The sequence below is a fragment of the Dermacentor variabilis genome, chromosome 10, assembly GCF_050947875.1.
Source record: "Dermacentor variabilis isolate Ectoservices chromosome 10, ASM5094787v1, whole genome shotgun sequence".
In the NCBI taxonomy this organism is placed as follows: Eukaryota; Metazoa; Arthropoda; class Arachnida; order Ixodida; family Ixodidae; genus Dermacentor; species Dermacentor variabilis.
In genome coordinates, this window is record NC_134577.1 from 12,142,396 (window position 1) to 12,163,840 (window position 21,445).

Sequence of the window (21,445 nt, forward strand, 5' to 3'; positions counted from 1 at the left end):
CCCTTTACCGTTTATCACTTACATGTAACCAGCTATTTTATTGACTAGACAAGGTGTAACAGGGGACGCACCTGGCTTTAAGTATTTCAATTTGGCGGAACTACAGCAGAACGTCTTCGGTCGTGTCACGCAGCAGCCTTGCGTGTGCTCGTTTTCGGCAGGTAGACCTAGGCGGACAATAAGTCTGCACTTTTCACAACGGGCCACCAGATGTTGGTCTACAATTTGAACCGCCATAGCTGTTAGCGATAGTCATTTCGGACGTTGATGCCGGGCAATCACTTACGGGCGATTTCTTCAGCTTTTCATTGGCTCTCCCGTGGGAACGCCTTCTAGGAGCCTCGGCAGCAAGGAGGCGCCGCGCTTCACAGAGGACCCAGATGCGAGCATGGAGGCATTCTGTTACAGCCTTTCACGCAAGGTGTTCGTAAGTTACGACGACGCCCTTCCCTCCAAAGCGCACATCGAGCGAGTTTTCAGTGACGCCTCTGATGCCCTCAGCAGAAAACAAGGGAAGGTGACCGACGAAAATTAAAATTTGTGAAGATGAACGACGTTAAAAAAATTAAATTGTGGGGTTTTACGTGTCAAAACCACTTCCTGATTATGAGGCAGGCCGTTGTGGAGGACTCCGGAAATTTCGACCACCTGGGGTTCTTTAACGTGCACCTAAATCTAAGTACACGGGTGTTTTCGCATTTCCCCCCATCGAAATGCGGCCGCCGTGGCCGGGATTCGATCCCGCGACCTCGTGCTCAGCAGCCTAACACCATAGCCACTAAGCAACCGCGGCGGGTGTGAACGACGTTTGATAAACTGCAGAGGACGTATTGAAATAGTCAGGTTAACTCGTTGTATTTAGTGCGTTTGTGCAATGTGCAACGCTTGCAGTATAGGAAAGGTTGGGAAAAATGTAACGTAAAAACAATCGACTACATTTTAGTGATTTCCCAATTACTTTCGTGGGGCCGTAATTAGTCATCGTATAATAGTTTTCTTTAATGAAGTAATTGCATTCAGTCACTTTCTTTTTTCTTTCTTTAGCGTGTACAAGTCTGCTGCTGTGCTACCATTCTCCGTAGAAGGCTCGGCAAATGTAGCGGAAAGGCACAACTGCGTCCCGCGGTCGTGCGTTTCGTTTGCAGTAAGCTAGGACGTTCCACGCGAAACGGTCTCATTCCGACGCCAGCGTACTCACCTAGTGGACGCTGGCGCCCCTTCCTTACTTGGCAGCATCGATAGCTTTCTGTGGCAGTACTTAACATAAAGATGTATTTATATTGGGGGTCTAACGTTCGTCATCATTATTTAATAATGGTGATGGGGTCAGACGTTCTCAGGCAGAGCTAGGGATATGAGAGACGCCCTAGTAGGGGAACCTCGGATTGATTTTGACCGTCTGGAGTTCTTCAACCCGCGGCTAAATCTAAGCAGATGAGAATTTTTTTTATATCGCCCTCGTCGGAAGGCGGCAGTCGCGGTCAGAGTTGAACCCGGGACTTTGTGGTCACGAGCAGAATGCCGTAGTCATTGCTACAGCTCGGCAGGCACTATTGAAAGGCTGGCTATAAAGATGCAGATAAAACTAATGTAACAGTTCGATAAAGTATATGCATTTGGAGTTGCTGAATAATTCTGTTGAATACGTTGGAAATTGTGACAACTTTTGTCACTGGCCCTACAACCGTGTTATACTTACGAGATAAATGACATCAAGTATAGAACGTACATACAAAACAACGTGGAGAATTAGTGCCGTCACGCTTGTTCAATCGCAAATGTAGTGGAAGAAGTTGGACATTTTCTGTAATGAAGACAAATGTACAGCCAAGAATAAATAAATGAAAGGTGCACTAGAAGCTGAAAAATGAAGTGTGTATCAATAGTGAAGGACTATTCCACTATATGGCACGTGGTATTAAAATTTACGGCGCTCGACTTTTCACTTGCGTATCGTTTCTTGGTTCAATCACCCTCATCCCGAGCGTCAGGAGTGCGCGCTCCCTATAATTACTCGCACTCGACCACCTCAGGCGACCCTCTGAGAACGTTCCGTGCTCTTTTGTCCCAGTAATGTCATCAAGGTTGTCTCCTCATTAAGCTGCCTAAATATTTGTTGTCTTACTTAATGTGAAAAATTTAGTCTCCCTCCTGGTGACCTCGCCATGTTTGCGCAGCTAAAGCGATGTCTTCTTTGTTTTTCTTTGTTTTTATTATTACACTTGGATAAGTATTCCGTATTCAACGAGATTATCGCTGCCGTGTTTCTCGAATAATCGTTTTCTCTTAAAAAGTTTCTCGGTGAGAACGACCTTAATAGGCTTTTAGACAAACCGTCATCTGTCCGTTCTGTCCGCCTGTAAAGCGTGCTCTGCCTGTAGGAGATGTATGCGATACAAGAAGCCAGCTTTAAAAAAATCGGCTATGGAGGTTTTTTTATTCGTTTATTTATTTTTAGTGTATACTTCTCTCTTATCATTAATATAACAGGAACTGCTGCTTGCTCAATATGAAGCTGTTTAATCAGCAAACGAAACTTTTGCAAGGACTTTTTTTCTGTTACATTTATTTGCAAGAAAGCAAGACCATTGCGCCTACAGTTATGACTCGGTTATAGTGGATGCTGTTAGGCTTGATATTTCCAAGCAGCATCCTGATTAAAGCTTCATATTAAGCTTGCGGCTTTTATGACATTGTATTGCACAGTAGTGTGTTAGCTTCAGCAACAACGTAGAAATAATGATTTGCTGATTCGGAGGTAGCCGGAACGATGTCGTCCAGCTGCTTCGACAGCAGCGAGATAGCTTGCATGATGTCCGCCACGCTGCCGGCTGGGGCGCCCGTTGAGACAGGGGTGGAATCCGCGCACCGTGAGGTGGAGGCAGCGGCCTTTGTACTCTCGCCAGTTGGACCCTTGGCTAAGGGACGTAAACGACATTCGTTGAGCCAGGGGCAGTGGCGACCGTGGTACTTCGTGCCTCCGGAAGCATGCCCAGGGGAGCGTGAACGGCATTCTCAGAGTGGTTTAAGTGCGGTGCACCTAGTACCGGAAGTAGAGCCGCTTGCCATGTTGTGCAGCTGTTGTGTCAGCATGAGCAGGGCCCGGGCAAGGTCGACGTTGCAGTGCTACCGTGGAGTCGTCGTGGAGGCTTGGACGCCCTCCCCGGGAGTAGTGGCTGCGAGTCTGAAAGGACTCGTCCGCTGCGAAGGGTCGTGGACGGAGGTGGATTAAGATCCGATGGCTCCGTGTTTCTCGACTGCGCCATTGTAAAGCAGAGAACAGAGACAACACCCGTTCACTGGGTGGTGGTGATGATGATGATGATGATGATAATGATGATGATGATGACGCCTCAAGTAATGGCGCAAACCCACTCCGGCTGTTCTATTCTCTACCTTGTCGTCTTCGCTTCCTCTAGCTCGCCTTATAAAGGAAATTTTTGTTTCGAATTGTTGAACCACCTCGTCCTTATTCGTCGCCTTCAGCTGCACGATTCATGGCCAACTGACTGTCGTATCGTCGTCACTAAATGGTCCGGTCTTGAATGTTCTTCCCAATTTCTCTTCTATAGCAGGAGCTAGATTTAAAAGTCTTGTATTTCTAAATTGTATTGAGTCATCCCTACTTGTCACAGATGATTTTCGATATTCAAATTTCCGTGAAACATAAGCAAATGCCTTTCACGACAATGCGAGGTGACGTGATCAAGCTTCCGTTGTAATGTTCCCCGCCTAAATGTTTACCTTCATAGGTCTGGTTTATCCATAACTAACCTCTGGTCATTTCGCAATGAACTGGAAACTATTGACCTTTCTTTTTTCCTTGCCGCCACTTCTCCTTCCGCAGAATGTCCCTCATATTTCCTACAGGTAATCTGGGGTTAGCATTTACAACACCAAACATTTTCTCCTCTGGTGCCTGTCAATTAGGCATACGCCATGGGTCGATGATTACTGCTCTGCACAAGTTCATTGAAACGTCCGGAAGGTTACGCTGCTAGGGTGTCCACAGTGGGGCACTTCATGTTTTTTAACGCAATAGCGTTAAAGAGTCAGTGTCGCAGAAAATCCGGCGTCGGAGTCCCGTGTCGGCGCCCGGCGTCGGACGTGGTCTCACAGAAAATATTTTCGGACCACCTCGTACCCAGGCCCTCCACGTGACGCAAAGAATAAACAACTAATTGAACTTCTCAAGGTAAAATAAGTGAGAAAATCGTAAACTATGACTTACACACAGCCTATATCTCTCGGACTGTAATTTGACTATACGAGAAAACAATTCTGTTACGCGAAATCTCAAAGAAACCCCTTTTCCAGCGTTTCGAGCGTTCACAAACCAGCCGCGGCGTCCGCCATTTGTGTGCGCCGGTGCGCGGGTGTCTTGGGGGCTATGGAGCAGCGCGCCCGATTCCTTGCATTACCTCCAGCTCGCGCTCGCCTCTGTCGCATCGCGGCCCACGCAAGAGGCAGCGTTCCTACCAGAAAGCCCGCCTTCTTGCATAACGTTCGCGGCTAGCGTTTCCTGGTAAACATCACGGTTACATACTCTCCAGTTTCCGGGAAGCATGAGAAGCAGTCGGGGATATTTGAATGTCATCGCGTTTCACTCTCAAGGCGAAGCTTAAGCTTCCTCCAATTTTTTTTTATTTTGCTTCCTAAGTTTACCTATAGACCCTGTCAAAATTTGTGTTATCATTTAGTTGCCTAATGCTTCGTTTTGAATGTTTGCCTTTACCTCTTTTCGTATTTTGCTGGGCGTGCTTTGCATGAGTCCAGTGTGGCCAACACCATCGTGGGTACAAGCCATGTTTGGAGGCAACAGCAACATTCATGGCCAGTTCCCACTTTGTGGGTACGAGCCACGGACATTCAGGTCAACAAAAAGCCCGACCTTCGTGTGCAACATGTAAGTAAGAATACGAATGAATGTCTCGTCACCTTATCGTGCATGTATAGCGCTTGTAATGCCCCAGATACAGTCGACGCTGTTTATTGATAATGCGACAGTCCTAGAGCAAGAGCTTAAATGTGTCTGCCAGTGTGTGAGGAGAGAGAAAGAAATGACCGTCTTTATAGCACTGGGAAAGTTATCTAGGAATGATATGTACCTTCATCATCGACACTCGTATCGTATTACCCGTGACGCCCTTATTAATGTCCACCGTTTTGTGCTATCTATTTGGCCTGCATTCGTTGATAGCGGCGCTCCTACTTTCACGATGCCTGCCGTGCTGGCCGCCATTAAACGGTTACCTATCTCACTGCGACCTACCGTCATATCTCTTCTATCCCCATGCTAGCTCTCCGCAGGGGCGTCTGGGTCAGCAGGCGTTTGGTGCGTTGCGACACCACGTACCCGAGCACACGAGGGTTGCACCCTCCCGCGTCTAATCGTGCGCGGCTTAGCAGTGTCCTGGGAAAACGTATCCTAGGTTTTGAGCCGTGCCGGGTGTTTGGACCTTTACGGCCCCTCGGCTGCGGCAACACACCCCTTTGGCCTCGGCTTCACGTAGACGGCACCTCCAGACTAACCCACCTGGAGGAAACTTCAGTCGCCTTTTCCTGTCCCCCTGTTCAATCTTTTTCTTTCCTATCTTCTTTCTTTTACTCTCCCATTGTCTCTTCTCTTTTGTCACTTCCTATATTTTTCTAGGTGGCTTGGGTTAACATTGTGTATGCTGCCTCCCTTGGGTATAATATATGAAGTTATAGTGGCAATGTACGGTTGGCGCGTGCAGCCTTATGCGTTAAGCGTTGCAGCGTCCCCTAGTTGAGCTCCGGGGTGGGTGACCGCCACTGCTGCCGAACAGAGACCGAACTACTATGAAAAAACCAGCATTTCCCCGCATACTTGATCGTCGCCGTCAGAATAGGGGACGCACCGATGAACTTAACACGTGTTTCAACCGACCAAAAGAGACCTATCCGAAATTTCATGTTGTACACAGTCAGAATTCTGAAAAACATGAGAGATTCATTTCTCCATTCGTAGTTGCAAAATTTGACTGAAGCCTTAGGGTCAGGTTATAAAGTGGTGAAAAGGGAAATTTCCACAGCACAGCTTATGCTGATGCTACGCGTCGGGGGGCAGCGTCGCAGCGGCCACTGACAAGTGCCCAGCCCCCGCGCAGCGAGCTGTCACTTGTGGCTTCTGCCCCCGGAGTGGAAGTAGTTACGCCTACTCCACCCAACCAGCAAACAGGCCAAACTACCCTAGGGTGGCCGGCACCACAAAAGTTCTCTGCGGCAACCAGCGCAGAAGTTTTTATCGGCCATCAACTCGTATACAGATGAGGCAAAAGTTTGGAACAGCGTTAAAAAGGTAAGAGGGCGACAAACATATTCACTCCCTTTGGTAAACACACAGGGCGATACCTTGCAAGACCAGGCAGACTCACTTGGCGAGCACATTGAGAGCGTGTCAAGCTCAACGCCATCATTCACAATCCTTTCTCAAATATAAACAAATAGAAGAATGTAAGCCACTCAAACGGAAATGCGACAAAATTAACCGTATAACTGTCCTTTTAGTATTGCCGAGTTGAGAGCTGCCTTGATCGCATACAAGAGCTCTGCACCGTGATCTGACAGAGTCATGTATGAAATGATCAAAAATTTACACACTGACACACAAGTTACACTACTCGCCCTTTTCAACACTACTTGGGCCGTCGGATACCTTCCAACCTCTTGGAAAGAAGCCGTTGTGCTCACAAGTTGCCTTTGTAAGGTATTTCAAAAAATAATTAATCGGCGACTCATCTATTTCCTTGAACTGAGCAAAATGCTTGATCCCTATCAGTGTGACTTCATAGAAGGGCGGTCTACAACCGATCATCTTCTATGTATTGAAGGAAATATCCGTGACGCATTTGTACACAAACAGTTTTTCTTATCCATATTCCTCAATATGGAGAAGACGTACGACACAACGTGGCGCTACGGAATCTTGAGAGACTTGTCCGAAATTGGCATCCGTGGCAATATGCTAAACCTAAAAGAAGGTTATTTGTCCTATCGTACCTTCCGGGTAAAAATCGGCAATGTACTGTCACGTCCATTTCTGCAGGAAACTTGTGTACCCCAGGGAGGAGTGCTAAACTGCACACTGGACGACATTCAGATAGGTTTCAGTTACTGTAACCTCGCAGTGGGCGAGAGACAAGTACAGCATGTCTTGAACAAGGTGTACAAGTGGGCAGACAAAAATGGATTTAAAATCAACCATCACAAATGTTCTTTTGTCCTTTTTACAAGAACGAAAGGCCTGGTTGCAGATCCTTGTGTAGAACTATGGGGACAACAAATACCTGTCAACAAAGATAATAAATTTCTAGGTATTATACTTGACTCCAAGCTCACTTTCATTCCACACATTAAATATCTTAAGGAAAGATGTCTAAAAAGAAATAACTTACTGAACCTTCTATCCGACACTACATGGGGTAGTGGCAGGAAGTGTTTATTAAATCTTTACATGACTCTAATTTGGTCACGACTGGACTATGGTGCCGTCGTATATAACTCTGCCGCCCCGAGCGCACTAATGATGCTACATCCTGTCCACTATCTAGGTATCCGCTTAGCCACTGGCGCTTTCAGGACAAGGCCAATCGAAAGCTTGTACGCAGAATCAAATGGGTGGTCACTCCACTTGCAGAGAACATACATCTGCCTCACATATTTTCTCAAAATGCACTCTAATCATGAGCGTCCATGTTTTAATACACCAATCGTCCCTCTGTAAAATAGCCTTTCTCCTGCGTGCGAGGGAGCTTAATGATGAAGTGCATGTCCCACTCCGCAAGCATCGCTTAATGAATCCAACCAAGCTTTTACCCCCCCCCCCCCCCCTTGGGAATGGCAGGTGGCAGAATGTGACATCTCCTTTCTAGAAGTTACAAAGCACGCTCCAGAGGTCGAAATCCGAATGCATATCCTAGAACTCCAGTACAAGCACTCCTGCACACAATTCTGCACAGACGCTTCCAAGTCGCATGCCGGGGTGTCCTATGCAGCCGTTGGTTCATCCTTCTCGGAATCCGATGTACTGCATCCGGAAACAAGTATCTCTACGGCCGAGGCCTACGCACTATTGTCGGCTGTGAAGCATATAAGAAAATCAAAGTTCCAAAAATCAGTTATATATACAGACTCCCTAAGCGTCGTGAAGGCCTTTATGTCACTCTGTAAGCACGAAAATCCAGTACTTACTGAACCCTATTCCTACATGTGTAAAGCGTCTCAATCTAATCAGCATATCATTATATGCTGGGTGCCTGGCCATAGGGGCATCGAGGGTAACGTTCTGGCGGACGAGATGGCCACGTCAATTGCATCGCATGCTGTTAATCCTACCGCTGCTGTCCCTGTCACAGATCTGAAGCCTTTCTTACGAAAGAAACTTCGAAACTACTGAGGGGGGGGGGGGGGCACAACGCATGTGAGACGCAGCAACAAATAATAAGCGGCGAGTGATAAACCCACAGTTATGGTTGTGGCCCTCCGCAACAAAATCACGGCGAACAGATGTCCTATTCTGTCGTCTCAGACTATGACGCACATTTGGCACTCATAATTTTCTGCTCGCTGGAAATGAACCTCCAACCTGTGGTAGGTGTGGTCAGAGGCTGACCGGGCTTCACGTCCTCCTGGAGTATCCGGAAGCGGAAGCTGAGAAAAGGAAACATTTTCCTCTTGCATACCGCTATTGTGTCCCTCTTCACCGGCTATGTTTCTTGGTAGAGAACCGCTCTTTAACGCCAAAGCAGTACTCGGTTTTTTTAATGATGTTATCCTACATGTTATAAGTCCATTAAATTCCTAGCACGACCTCTTTCCAGAGGATGCTGCTGTGATAATTGTTTTGTATAGCACATGCGTCCAGGCCCTTGTGTTTCAAGGGCTCTAAAGAGGCAGTAGTGCTCTAGCCAATTTTCGCATCTGACATTTTGTATATCGAATCGTTCTTTCGCAATGCATCTTAATGCTCATAGTGCACGTCATTTGTCATCGCCATAATCTTATTACACATAGATTTTGCGCGCTTTAGAGCGACTTTTTAAAGGCCCCTTTGCAGCCACGTCACATCAACTTCATGGAACTCATAACTACACTGCTAACTCATTACCACGGCCATGGTGCTCTTTGGCCATACCTGGCCCTTGCGCCAGTACGCACCACACATTCATTCATTCATTCATTCATTCATTCATTCATTCATTCATTCATTCATTCATTCATTCATTCATTCATTCATTCATTCATTCATTCCCATGCTAGCTGGTCCTCTTGCTTTGCCTAAAATAACCGTTGTTTTCTTCCCTCTTCTACTAAATATAGTGCGGCATTCGTCGTCGTTCTCGCAAGCCCCCTCCCTGTCACCAGGATACTTGGCTCCTCAAACGCTGTGCCCTTCGTACGATGACTTCGCCTATCCAAGGACAAGGTGTTACTGACGAGTCCATGGCCTTGCCGGTATGTAGAACGCCCGCAACTGAATTAGGGTGCCAGACTTTGATTTTATGCTTTAGCGATACTTCGGAATTAGCCTCTCTGCAGCAGTGCCAGTGACTGGCCACTTTTGGCAAGTGCGATAAAAGAAACGGAGAAATACAATGGAATGTTGGAATCTGCGTGACGCTAAGCTTGTTTAAGTTGACATGGTAGCAGCAGTACGTAGGGGGTCAAGAAAAGCTGAGGAAAGATGAGCGCAGTTTGAACAGACACGCACAAAACAGAGTAGTGCTAAAGGGGTCAACTCAAATCACGTGACTGGAGTATACAGTTCTTTTTCTGTCCTCCTCTGATGCGACGACAACCGTGGTAGACATCGTGATGGGGCGTCATAGAGCTCAGATGGAAGCGTTCACGTCTCTTTGCGATTACATTGACAGAGAATCAGTGTGCGCGCGTTTCCCCTCCCATATTGAAGCAATAACTATTATGAGCATGCATGTGCGCAACATACACTTCGAGCTAGAGTCTAAATAGACGGTAACGTCCTGATTTACTTGAAGTGCACAAACACGACCATGTTCATTTACCACTCAATCATATCTACTGTTCATACGGCATTTTCATGAAAAAATAGGCCCAGAAATTTAATCGTAGGTTATTCCTCCTGTTATTGTCATGGACGTCTGATGCAGGATTTATTTGATGTTCCCGTCCTCCGCTTCCGGAGGCAACAGAGATATCGTACACAGTGCTGGCAGTATCGAAGATATATGTATCTTAGATACTGTCTTAGATGTACTTTGGGTATCTTGTGTCTATATCATGATACATCTGGCAAGACGTGTATCAGTATCCGTATTTCCGATACATTAAAGAATGTATCGTGTATCTTATGATACCAGATACTGCTATGGCATCACTGTGCCAAACTATAGACGTTGGATGGACTCCGCTTCTCAAGCTTATACTGCTGACATTAAGCCAACTGAATTTCCACAGCACTGAATTTTTTTAATCTCTGACCTTAACAGGTAAGTTTACAATGCTTCATCCTTAAATGCCATATCTATTAGTGGTGCTGCCTGTCTCGTGTTTCTACGTACTCATTGCGATTGTATGATATGGAACGACCTTTCTATTTTACTGATATATATATATATATATATATTAGCTCACCCTTAAATTTCTTACTGCTGTTAATCACTAGGCAATTGAAGCTATAAGTGGCAGTAGTGCGAATAGTGGCGGTATCCTGCGATGCTGTGTGCCTCTACAATACGTATGAGACGTTTTTCGGTTGCATAAGTGTTCTCGTAGAAAAAAAAGTAAAAAAATGCACGTTAGTGAATATGTCGCTAACGAACGCTTTACGTCAACAGATAATTATGATATGATAGGTAATTGCAGCTTTATGCGCTCACAATATACACGATGAAAAAATGACGCTACCAGCGTTGTTGCTACTGTACAACCGTCCGGTGATCCGGTATTGCGTAAACGGTAATACGTTTACGGACAAGGTAAAACGCCACAGCGGTATTTGCGTCATCGGGCACAGGTTTCTTATTGACATTTTTGCACTTTGATGACGACCAGCTATAGCTGGTCGGCAAGTTGGGCAGCGACTCCCATCAATTACAGAAGCGACAACCAAAAACCACTGACTGCACTGCCTATAAAAGCCTTTCATGTCAAGCAGCTAAAGCAACCCCAATAAATTATTCCGGAATGAAAATATACTTTGAGCAAGAACGACAAAAATTTTGAGACACTAACAAACATTTAATTCAAATGGAACAAGATTGGTCGGAGTTAAGGAATTTTCAAGCAACATTTTTGTGTCTAGGTGCTTGCTTCCACATCATATATACCTAAAATCAGAAATTTGCGAATGTATCGGGGTATGTTAAGATACAAATGGAAAGTATAGTATCGGATACAATAACTGCTGTAGTATCATGCATCTATATCTCAAATACTTGTTTCCCGAGTATCTAGGTATCGCATCGTGATACACTTGCAAAGTGTCTTTGCACAGCCCTGATCGTACATACTCGTATACAACGAAGGCCCTCTGCGAAAATTAATGGAGCGCCAGTGCACCTCATCGAAATTCGCAGAGGTCGTCTCAAAAATGCTGCTAATTTCGGAGCATGCCTGTGGAGTGGAGATGCTTTGCTCAGTGGCTGGGTGCGATTCCGCAACTGCAAAATTTTCCTTAAAGTAATTAAGTAAAAGATAAGTAGCAAATATTTGGTTGTACATGGAGTCCCAGCTGAAGTTATCCAAGCTCTTAAAAATAAAATATACAATACACGAGGATGCAACCAAAGACATTGTGTCAGCAGTGACGTACCGCACTAGGAGAGTTTCCTTTTCATAATTGAACTATTGATAATTAGATAAAATAAATTAACAAACTTCTTGATTACTTCATTGAGGGCGCAAATTTCTATAAAAAATTAGTAATTGTGTGTTGAAACACCCGATTCAGTTGTTTTAAGTATGTTATGTCTCGTCTAATTATTTTTTCCGCGTTGTAAAGAAAACGCGCGAAATATGAAAATAGCCGCACGATAACGCGTCCGCGCCGCGTCGCTGGCGGTCCAAGGCGTCACTCGGAAGAATTAACTCTGCCGAGTGCCTGGCTCGGCGGCCACTCTAGCGTGGTGAGACATCGGTGTTGGCGTTGGTCACCGCGAACAGCCTTTCCCGCCTGAAGTGCGACGCGAATGCTGCGCGCAGCGGCACTCGGGAAGGGGGCACGGAAAACCACTGAGTCGGATGTGTGAAAACACAGTTGTTACTTTTCTATCAAACTTTGCACCCTCAGTTCAGTAGTTCATCTCATCTAATAATTGATAGTTCAATTATGAAAAAGAAATTCAGCAGAGTCACTTAAGACTGTTTACGTGTGGGAAGCGAAAGCATTACAATTGTTTAGGCGAAATGTTTTCGACTGTCGTTTTCGACTCGTGCTTTCGACTGATGTTTTCGACTGGTGTTCTCGACTGATGTTTTCTACGGATGTTTCCGACTATCGTTTTCGACATGCACTAAGTTCTTTCTACTGAATCGGTGTGTGTGTTTGCGTATGCGTTGGTCACAGGCTGGAAACATTCGCACCATTTTGCTTCAGAACGATGAATTTTATTTTGTGCCTAACGGTGGATATGTCGTGTCTGTGTCGTCTTCTTTTGTGTTCCCGTGCTTCGTCTTCCGAGACGTGCTTCCGTGGGCGACCACGTCTCACTGCTGCCGCTGAGGAAGACGATTCGGAGTGCATCGCAGTAGACACAGCACCGATGATTTCCGAAGAGCTAGTGACGCGCGGAAGGCAGTGACGGAGGCAGTGACGAGACGTGTGCAATGACGTACGCGCTGGGCACAACTTAGTCTACCAGAGGCATGTAGCAACCGTGGCGTCTGCGAAGCAGGCTTGTCTCGCACCCCGGAGGCCTTGGTCCGACTCCCACCCAGACCAAGATATGCCTGGTTTTATTTTCGAAGGCATTATTTAATTTGTTTGCCGAAACATGCCAGACAAATTTGACGTCAATTCGAGGATCTTTTGACATGTTTTTACTCTTCGGGCTGTCGGCCATTTTCGGTACTATCTTTCGGTCACGCCGACGGCGACAACGCCGGATTTTCGCGCAATGGAGAATATAATGCTTTCGCATTAAAATCCCCCTGGTGCGTAGGCACGTCACTGCTAACAGAATGTCATTGGTTACGTCCTCGTATATTCTATATGTTATTTTTAAAGGCTTGGCTAAGTTTATCTGGGAAACCCTGTATAACCAAATATTCGCCACTTATATTTTAATTAATTACTTTAAGGAACAATTTTCCAGTTGCGGAAACGCATCCAGTCACTGGCCAAAGCACCTCCACTTCGCAGGGATGCTCCGAAATTGGCAGCAGTTTTGAGACGACTTTTGCAAAGTACGAAAAAAATCCTCCTGGTGCGGTACGTAACAGTTGATACCATTGGTTGCGACTTGGTATATTCTATATTTTATTTTTAAGAGCGTGGCTAACGTTAACTGGGACATCCTGTTGTACTTTGCAGTTAACAGGAAGCTTTAGCTCGGATGCTCCTATCTAAATACATGTAAAAGGATAATTCGTTTTTCCTGGCAACCACTACACCAAATTTACGAGGTTTGTTGCATTTAAAAGAGACACTTAATATGTAGTGACTGTTGGTTTCGAATTTTTAAGTTAGCTCGTCAATTTTTTATTAAAAATTGGCAAAAATAAGAAATTTTCAGAAAACGAAACTATGAAGTTTACAACTCTCTAACTCAACAACGAAAAAGTATAATACAATTCTGTGAATCGCATCTAATAGTGCATCTAAAGCGGACAAAATTGATATGTTACATATGAATATAGAAAAAGTTAATAATATGGAAATACAGCTTTTTCAGGACCCTTGTCAACAACGTAACAAATTCATGTAAGATGTAAAATGACATCGACTTTGTCCGCTTTGAATGACCTAATGGATGGCTTTTACAGAACCGCGATATCTGTTCTTGATGCAGAGCTATGAATGTGTAAGCTTCGTGCTTCTATTTTTTTCAAACTGTCGTATATTTGAAAATATTTTTAATAGAAGTCAAGCCCTAAATCGAAATTTCGCTTCAAACAGTCACTAGAATTTAACTTTCTCTCTCAAATGCAACACATTTCATTAAAATCGGTCCATAGGTTATCTCAGAAAAACGTTTTTGCGTTGTACATGTATTTGAATAGGCCGCGTCGGAGTTGGGCCCGAGCTAAAGCTTCCTCTTAAAGGGACACTTAAGAGAAAAATGATTTCTTCTGCATCAGTAAATTACCTTTCTAGGACACCAAAAGCACTGCTCTTAGTACGATAAGACGCTTGGTAAGCCAGAAAAAGCGCGAGAACGAAAAACGGGTGGCGACGCCCCTTGAAGTTCCTGCACCTGGTCGCTGTGACGTCATGGATTTTGATGGCATCTTCTAGGGCCTACCTAATTATGTAACGGTACAGATTGAGTACATTTTTCTAAAGGAACCAAATATTAAACATGGCATGTTTCGGGTACCTTTGCTCGGCCAATGCGGCCCAAATGCGAAAACATAATTTGGAATCCCTGACGTCAGACTGATGTGGCGGCGTCGGGGTTTCGGCGCGAAATTCGAATACTGACACTTCGACTTTCATGGTCTCATCTAATAATCAAACTACTATTTTGAAATGGCTATCTGCAGTTTTCTCCAACAATACTTTATTAGTCTAAACTAACTTGTTGCTCCGCTTTAGTGTCCCTTTAAGCAGCATTTGTCGGGAAATTTCCGATGCCCACTGGCGTGAATTATGCGAGACAGAATGAGATAGGCTCTCTTCGCTACGCTGCGTTTCTGAACTAATGTTTTATTATAGAAGTGTAAAAAAAAACAAATATTAGTTTCCGTCAGTATTGCAAAACTAACTTTCAAAACTAACTTGTTGCTCCGCTTTAGTGTCCCTTTAAGCAGTATTTGTCGGGAAATTTCCGATGCCCACTGGCGTGAATTATGCGAGACAGAATGAGATAGGCTCTCTTCGCTACGCTGCGTTTCTGAACTAATGTTTTGTTATAGAAGTGTAAAAAAAAAAACAAATATTAGTTTCCGTCAGTATTGCAAAATCTGGATCTAAAAAATAATTTATATATATTTAATAATAATAATAATGCGTTACAAAAATAATAGGACAAGTAAACAAGCATAAACTGCAGCTGCAACGTACAGGCCTGCCAAAGTCCGAGAGAGTTGACGGTCAGCGCCTGGCAGGCCGCAAGAAAAGTTAACCGGAGCATTACAAGAAAAAGCAGATGGCACGTATAGATAATGCACAAACTTCCAGTATCCATTGTTTACAGGTTCCCAGCAAAACGTACTTCTCAGACTGACTGTAATCAGTATGAGCTGATTGCAACCATAGTCATCTCTTATGAAAGATTACTAGAGTACAAAGGCAATACTCAGATGTCAATAAACGCAGTACCAGCGGTGCTCTTAACGTTTAATTAGCATAACATAAACGCAACAGGTAGCACCAACGTGGGCAAAGTGTAACTGGCGTCATTAAAACGTAACTGCGTAACATGAGCTTAAAGATTAGATTGTCCAACTTGTACATTGCCTTGGCCTGAAAACACTGGGATATCGGCGGTCGTCGCAGGTCGCGACTCCTCGAGCGGAACCGGATGAAGCGACTGGTGAGCTTGCGCCGTGTGAGCCGCACGCCAGCGTCGAGGAAGAGCTCAGTCAGTTTCACAGTGGGGCAGCCCTGGCGGCTGCCAAGGAGGCGCACTCCTCGATGAGCCTTTACGGCGGCAATTACAACGTCGCCATTTTCGCCGCCCTCACCACCGGCGCCACCGTAGGCATAGTGCTGCGCGGCCTGTCTACCAAGCCATGGCCGGCACGACACGTACGTGCAGACACGCGTTGTTCCCGAAGGCTAAGCGGCGCGTCCCCCGAAGCGCAGCTGCTTGTAGATGGACCCGTTCGCTGGTTGCGATGACCGTGGGAGACCTGCAGGAGTGTGCTTGACGGGGCAGGTTGGTGCATGTTTTTGAAAGGGAATCGTGCAGCGCAAAAGACGGGAGGTGTTGAAGACGACATGCACAGGGCTCGTAAGTGCTCGAGGCCTGGTAATGACTATTTGCCAGCCGAGGGAGTCTTCAATAAAATTAAATTAAATTATGGGATTTTACGTGCCAAAACCACTTTCTGATTATGAGGCACGCCGTAGTGGAGGACTCCGGAAATTTCGACCACCTGGGGTTCTTTAACGTGCACCTAAATCTAAGTACATGGGTGTTTTCGCATTTCGCCCCCATCGAAATGCGGCCGCCATGGCCGGGATTCGATCCCGCGACCTCGTGCTCAGCAGCCCAGAGGGAGTCTTCAGCTGAATTGAATTGCCCCGTCAGTTATGTCCTATATTCAGCGAGTGATCTTGGTGAAAAAACGACGGCGCGCCAATCGTCCGGCAAGACGGGGTGGGACGCCTGCGTTTCTACCACAGGCGTGTTGCATCTAATTGTAGTGACTAAGGTCACTTTCGCTAGAAAATACGCAAATAATAGTTTATTGTATGATTAACGTGTGAAGTTTAATGCCTCAAGGCAACACTGAGACGATCGTTTTCAGTTGAGCTAGTTGGCTCGTAATTTCCGGGACATACCAGGCATCTATTTTGACAGAACGGAATGAATGTGTCACAATGTGTGGTCTTCCTTCCTCCACGTATAAAGCGGCCGCGCGGACCCTATCTTTAAAGCGATCTGCGATGAGTACGGAGTCTAAGTGTGCCAGGGCTAATAGCTTCGTGTGCGCTGTGTTCTTATCGCTTAGTTCGCGTTTAACCGAAAGGCCACACGAAGGTCTATTCGCTCGCTGCTGCTGCCGCTCTTCCTCGCGCCAGTGTTTTTGACAGCAAGTGTCCGCGGTCATGGATTGGGATGTGTTTGTTTGCTTGTTGCGCGCGTGGCACCATGCTTGTTAATTTAGTTGGTGAGCGAATGTTTACAAAGTTATACCGCTGATGAAACTACTATCCGTACTTGTGTAGCTGTAAAATAATTTGCTTTCGCAATCGATGCTTCGCCTTTCTTACGAAACTGCGACTGCTGTTTTTTTTTTTTTTGGCTTACCGAGCTATGATTAGTTACATCGACGCCAAATCGTTGGCAGGTTCAGCGGTCTTACATTGGGGGGGGGGGGGGAATACTGCGGCTTTTGTTCTCATTCGCAGTTACGAGACGTGAGAGTGCTAAAGAATACGGGACTTCAGCCGTCTTGTCTTTTCGCGCTTTATTAGTAATGAAAATCGCGCAGTTCACCATTCCGTCCGAATCATCCGCCTTGCTCGGTGCAGTTAGCCTACTATTGCGCAATATAATAGCGGGAATGTGGGCTAGAATTGGCATAGATAAATCATGGTGCCTTATCCGTTGAGAAGAGCATAAAAGCGATGACGGACAACAGCGCTACTCGCAACTGCAAGACTTTGTCGAAGTCACATACACATCGTGTTCCAAGCAAGGGACGATACGTGTTGGAAGTAATTCATTCCCGAGTAGTGCCGTTTTTCGTGCTGCTCCGTGTTCGAGTGGCACCCAAGACACCACGATAAGGTCATTGCATAGGGTGCCTCGATGTCGGCGCCGCCTGCAGAAGCGTGGTATCCAGGCGTCCCGCAGTCACTACAGAATGCGGAGCGTCCCCTGCCGGTGAAGAGCGGAAGGGCGTGTGCTGCGCTGCAGGTCATGTACCTGGCGTTCCCGGGCGAGTTGCTGAGGCGCATGCTGCGCGAGGCGGCGCTCCCCCTGAGCGCGTCGAGCGTGATCGCGGCCACGGGCACCATGCAGCGGCCGCTGTCGCTGCGCGTCGCCTGCTTCTCGCTCTTCTACGCGGTGGTCGTCAAGCTGGCGTCGCAGGGAAATGCCGTGCTGACCACGCTCGCGGTGCAGCCGGGACGCGTCCTCGAAACCGGCGACCTCCAGCGCCTGCTCGACGCCGTGCCGCCGCACGCACGACTGTACGAGCCTCCGTGGAACGGCACCGCCACCGACGTGCTCTACGACATCGCCAGGTCACTCACTTGCCCCCACGGAGTGCTACCGCGACGCACCCTTCAAAAGTTGCTGGAAGGGACCCTGGCGCTGCTATCGTTCCACTATTATAGAAGTTTAATGACTAAAATATATATCGAGGCACTATAATTGGACAACGGTGATTAATGAATGATTGTGTTTCATCTTCGTCTTCTGACCTTGAACGGCTTTGTGACTTCGCGAATTGATAATTTTCAACAAAGTATTGCGTTATAGGTACAACGATTCGCAATGACCATACATACGCGCTTACACTTACTGTCTTTACGCGTTTAGCAATATATAATATATTGAAATTAGAAAGATAAAGCGCGATATTTGGTGTACAAATTCACGTCTCAGTGACTGCTTCCTGTATGCGGGCAAGAAAATCTTTAAGGTCATGCTTTTGCGAACTGCCTACGCCGGAAGCTATATCGGGAGCTAGAAACGCGTCATGTTTTGAGCATCACCTAAAGATTAAAAAGAACGCTACGAGAATGTATAACGGCACAAGTATGAAGAAGAGATTAGTCCATGTCCATCCAGGCACATCATTCCCACTGTATCCGAACGATTGCAGCGCCTGTGTTCTTTCTGTTTTGTAGGAAGCTCTGTAGGTGCTCCAGCTGACGTCAGCTGGTCGTAACTGCGACAACGCGAATGCTGCTGCATCGCATGTCCCTTGCTCAGTCTCGGGTGCCAAGTCCCGCTTGGTAGTACAGGTTTCAATGCCACATCCACAGTGTTTGTCAAAGGTGGACGTAAATCCTCTGCCGCTGATTCTTGCATCGCGAAACCGCACTATTGCTACTGGCCAAGCCACCTGCCTGCATTTTTTTGCTCTAATTTCGTCGCCCCTGGCAGATGCAAAGCTGGCAATGGGTCCGGACCGCTATAGCCGTTGCGATATGCGGAAACAGTATTTTAAAAGTATGGTTCCGGGCCTTTCGTTCCATAATCTTAAGGACACCGCAAACAAGACTTGAACCACCTGCAATAGACAGGCGAGCGTCCACACAAGGCGACATGGATTGGAACAAGTTGATTATGTTCTACGTATAATGAATGGCACGTGCGCCTATTTTTGAAGTGCAGTAATATTCTCTGTGCTCCAGCACGCGTACCTCGTCTCTCCTTACTGGTCGAGAATACGGCCCTATATGAAGCGTATGTGACAAAACGAACGCAACGGGTCCCGTCGGATAGCTAATCGAGAGTCCGATGACGGGATGCCTTTCGCTTCAGTGAAGCGTCGCGCCCCGAAATTGTGTCACGCAGATATGAAAGAGCGCTGTAGAGCTTGGACCAGGCCTATATTTTACCCATGTCGAAGCACCTTAAAAGGCCAAATTGCAAACGTGTGTCTGGCCTTGCGCAATGCACCTGGCAAAAGGCTGTGAACAGTTTGCGGCAATGTTGCTCGGGAAGTTATCTTCGTTCGTTAGAAACGCACAGCGTTATAACATATTACCCTTCGAGTTTGAGTACTATCGGGCTTGGCATGGGCTACAGCGCGTTATCGCGAGGCAAAGCGGTCGCGGGTTGTAGCTCGTACTGAGCGCGATAGTATATGCTTTGGTGTCTGTTGGATGTCGTTAAATTTGGCGCGATTGTTTACCTCTCAGCAAGAGGCGTTGCGCGGCACGTGAGAGTATGGCCGTTAAAGCGAAGTGACGTGGACAGCAGGCGCACGCTGACTATTTCTGTGCGTTCGCGTTCGCATTGCAGAATTTTATATGTGCGCAATTTATGTTTTGTGCAGGACAGTATTTCCGGATAACATCGTGGAAACGTTTCTATACACAGTGAGTACTCTCTGTGTGTCTATATTAAGAAAGTTCGATGTAATCTTATTTCACGTGTCGGAAACGTAGACTATCTGTCACCTAGATGTATCGAACGTAGTTTTAAGTAGTAAATCGTACAATCTATTCGGGGCGCAACGTAAAAATGCTCATGTAACGCGCTTTATGTGCATGTTAAAGAACACCAGGTGGAATTAGGTCCTTACTTAATGTTCAAGCTATGGCCTTGGCACGCTAGTTAGTAAATTTAACATCGCTAGAATTCTCAGAAAATAACCGAAATCATAAAATTCAAATCGGCAAAATTAATCTCCGGAGCGGTCCACTATGCCGTCCCTCATAACCAACTGTGCGGTTTCTTTGTTTTGTGCCTGTTGCTGAAAGTTGCTGGTGAATATATATATATATATGGAGAGAGAGCGAAAGAGAATAAAAAAGATGCTTTTAGCGTGTAGGCAGTTTACGTTACTGCCCAGAAAGATTTTGCGCTCGGGTATGATTTGACTTGGATTTATCTATCACATATACATGTAGTAATATGCTGGGTACCTAGCCATAGAGGTATCGAGGGTAATATACTGGCTGATAAAATGGCCACATCACTCACATCACTAAACACTTTTCCTACAGTTGCTGTGCCTGTCACAGTTCTGAAGCCTTTCTTGCGCAAGAAACTGCGACAACACTGACAACACATGTGGAACGCATGAATAAACAATGAACTGCACGTTATAAAGCCGCAGTTAGGTTTTTGGCCTTCCCCAACAAAATCACGGCGAACAGATGTCCTATTCTGCCGCCTCAGAATAGGGCACACATTTTGTACTCACAATTTTCTGCTTACTGGAAATGAACCGCCAATCTGTGGTCGATGTGGTGAGAGTCTGACAGTCCTCCACGTCCTCTTGGTTTGTCGCAAAGCCGAACCTGAAAGAAAGACACATTATCCTCTTGCATATCGTTATTGCGTACCTCTTCACCCAGCTATGTTTCTTGGTAAAGAACCATTTTTCAACACCAAAGTAGTCCTCAATTTTTTAAATGAGGTTGTCCTACATGTTATGAGCCCAATAAATTCGCAGCGCATCCTCTTTCCAGAGGATGCCGCTGTGATAGCTCTTTTATATAGCACATGCCTCCAGGCCCTTGTTTCTCAAGGGCTCTAACGAGGCCATGGTGCTCCAGTGAATTTTAGAGGCTTCTGCAATATTTAATATCGTATCATTTTTTTAAAATGCACCTTAAAGCTCATAGTACACGTCATTTGTCATCGCCATAATTTTATTACACGTAGATTTTACGCACTTTACAGCGACTATATTTTAGGCCTCTTTACAGCCACGTCACATCAACTTCATAGAACCCATCACTCCATTGCGAAATCACTAACACTTGCATGGCGCTCTTTGGCCATACCTGGCCCTTGCGCCAATAAAAACCACACATTCATGATTTGACTTGGCGTTATGTGAGATTAACATGAAATTTACGTACATGCGTGATTTCTCAGGCCATTTTTTGTGTTGTTGCAGGACATCGATGAGCCAGTACCCT

At 46.0% G+C, this 21,445-nt stretch overlaps 1 protein-coding gene across 1 annotated transcript; it reads left to right on the top strand.

Moving 5' to 3' along the window:
* The first annotated feature begins 8,870 nt into the window (after positions 1 to 8,870).
* LOC142559896 (uncharacterized) lies at positions 8,871 to 19,842 on the top strand. The gene is made up of 3 exons (XM_075671585.1): positions 8,871 to 9,477; positions 15,662 to 15,913; positions 17,754 to 19,842. The coding sequence occupies exons 1-3, from the start codon at positions 9,424 to 9,426 to the stop codon at positions 18,210 to 18,212; spliced, it is 765 nt and encodes a 254-aa protein (XP_075527700.1). The 5' UTR covers positions 8,871 to 9,423; the 3' UTR covers positions 18,213 to 19,842.
* The last annotated feature ends 1,603 nt before the right edge of the window (positions 19,843 to 21,445 follow it).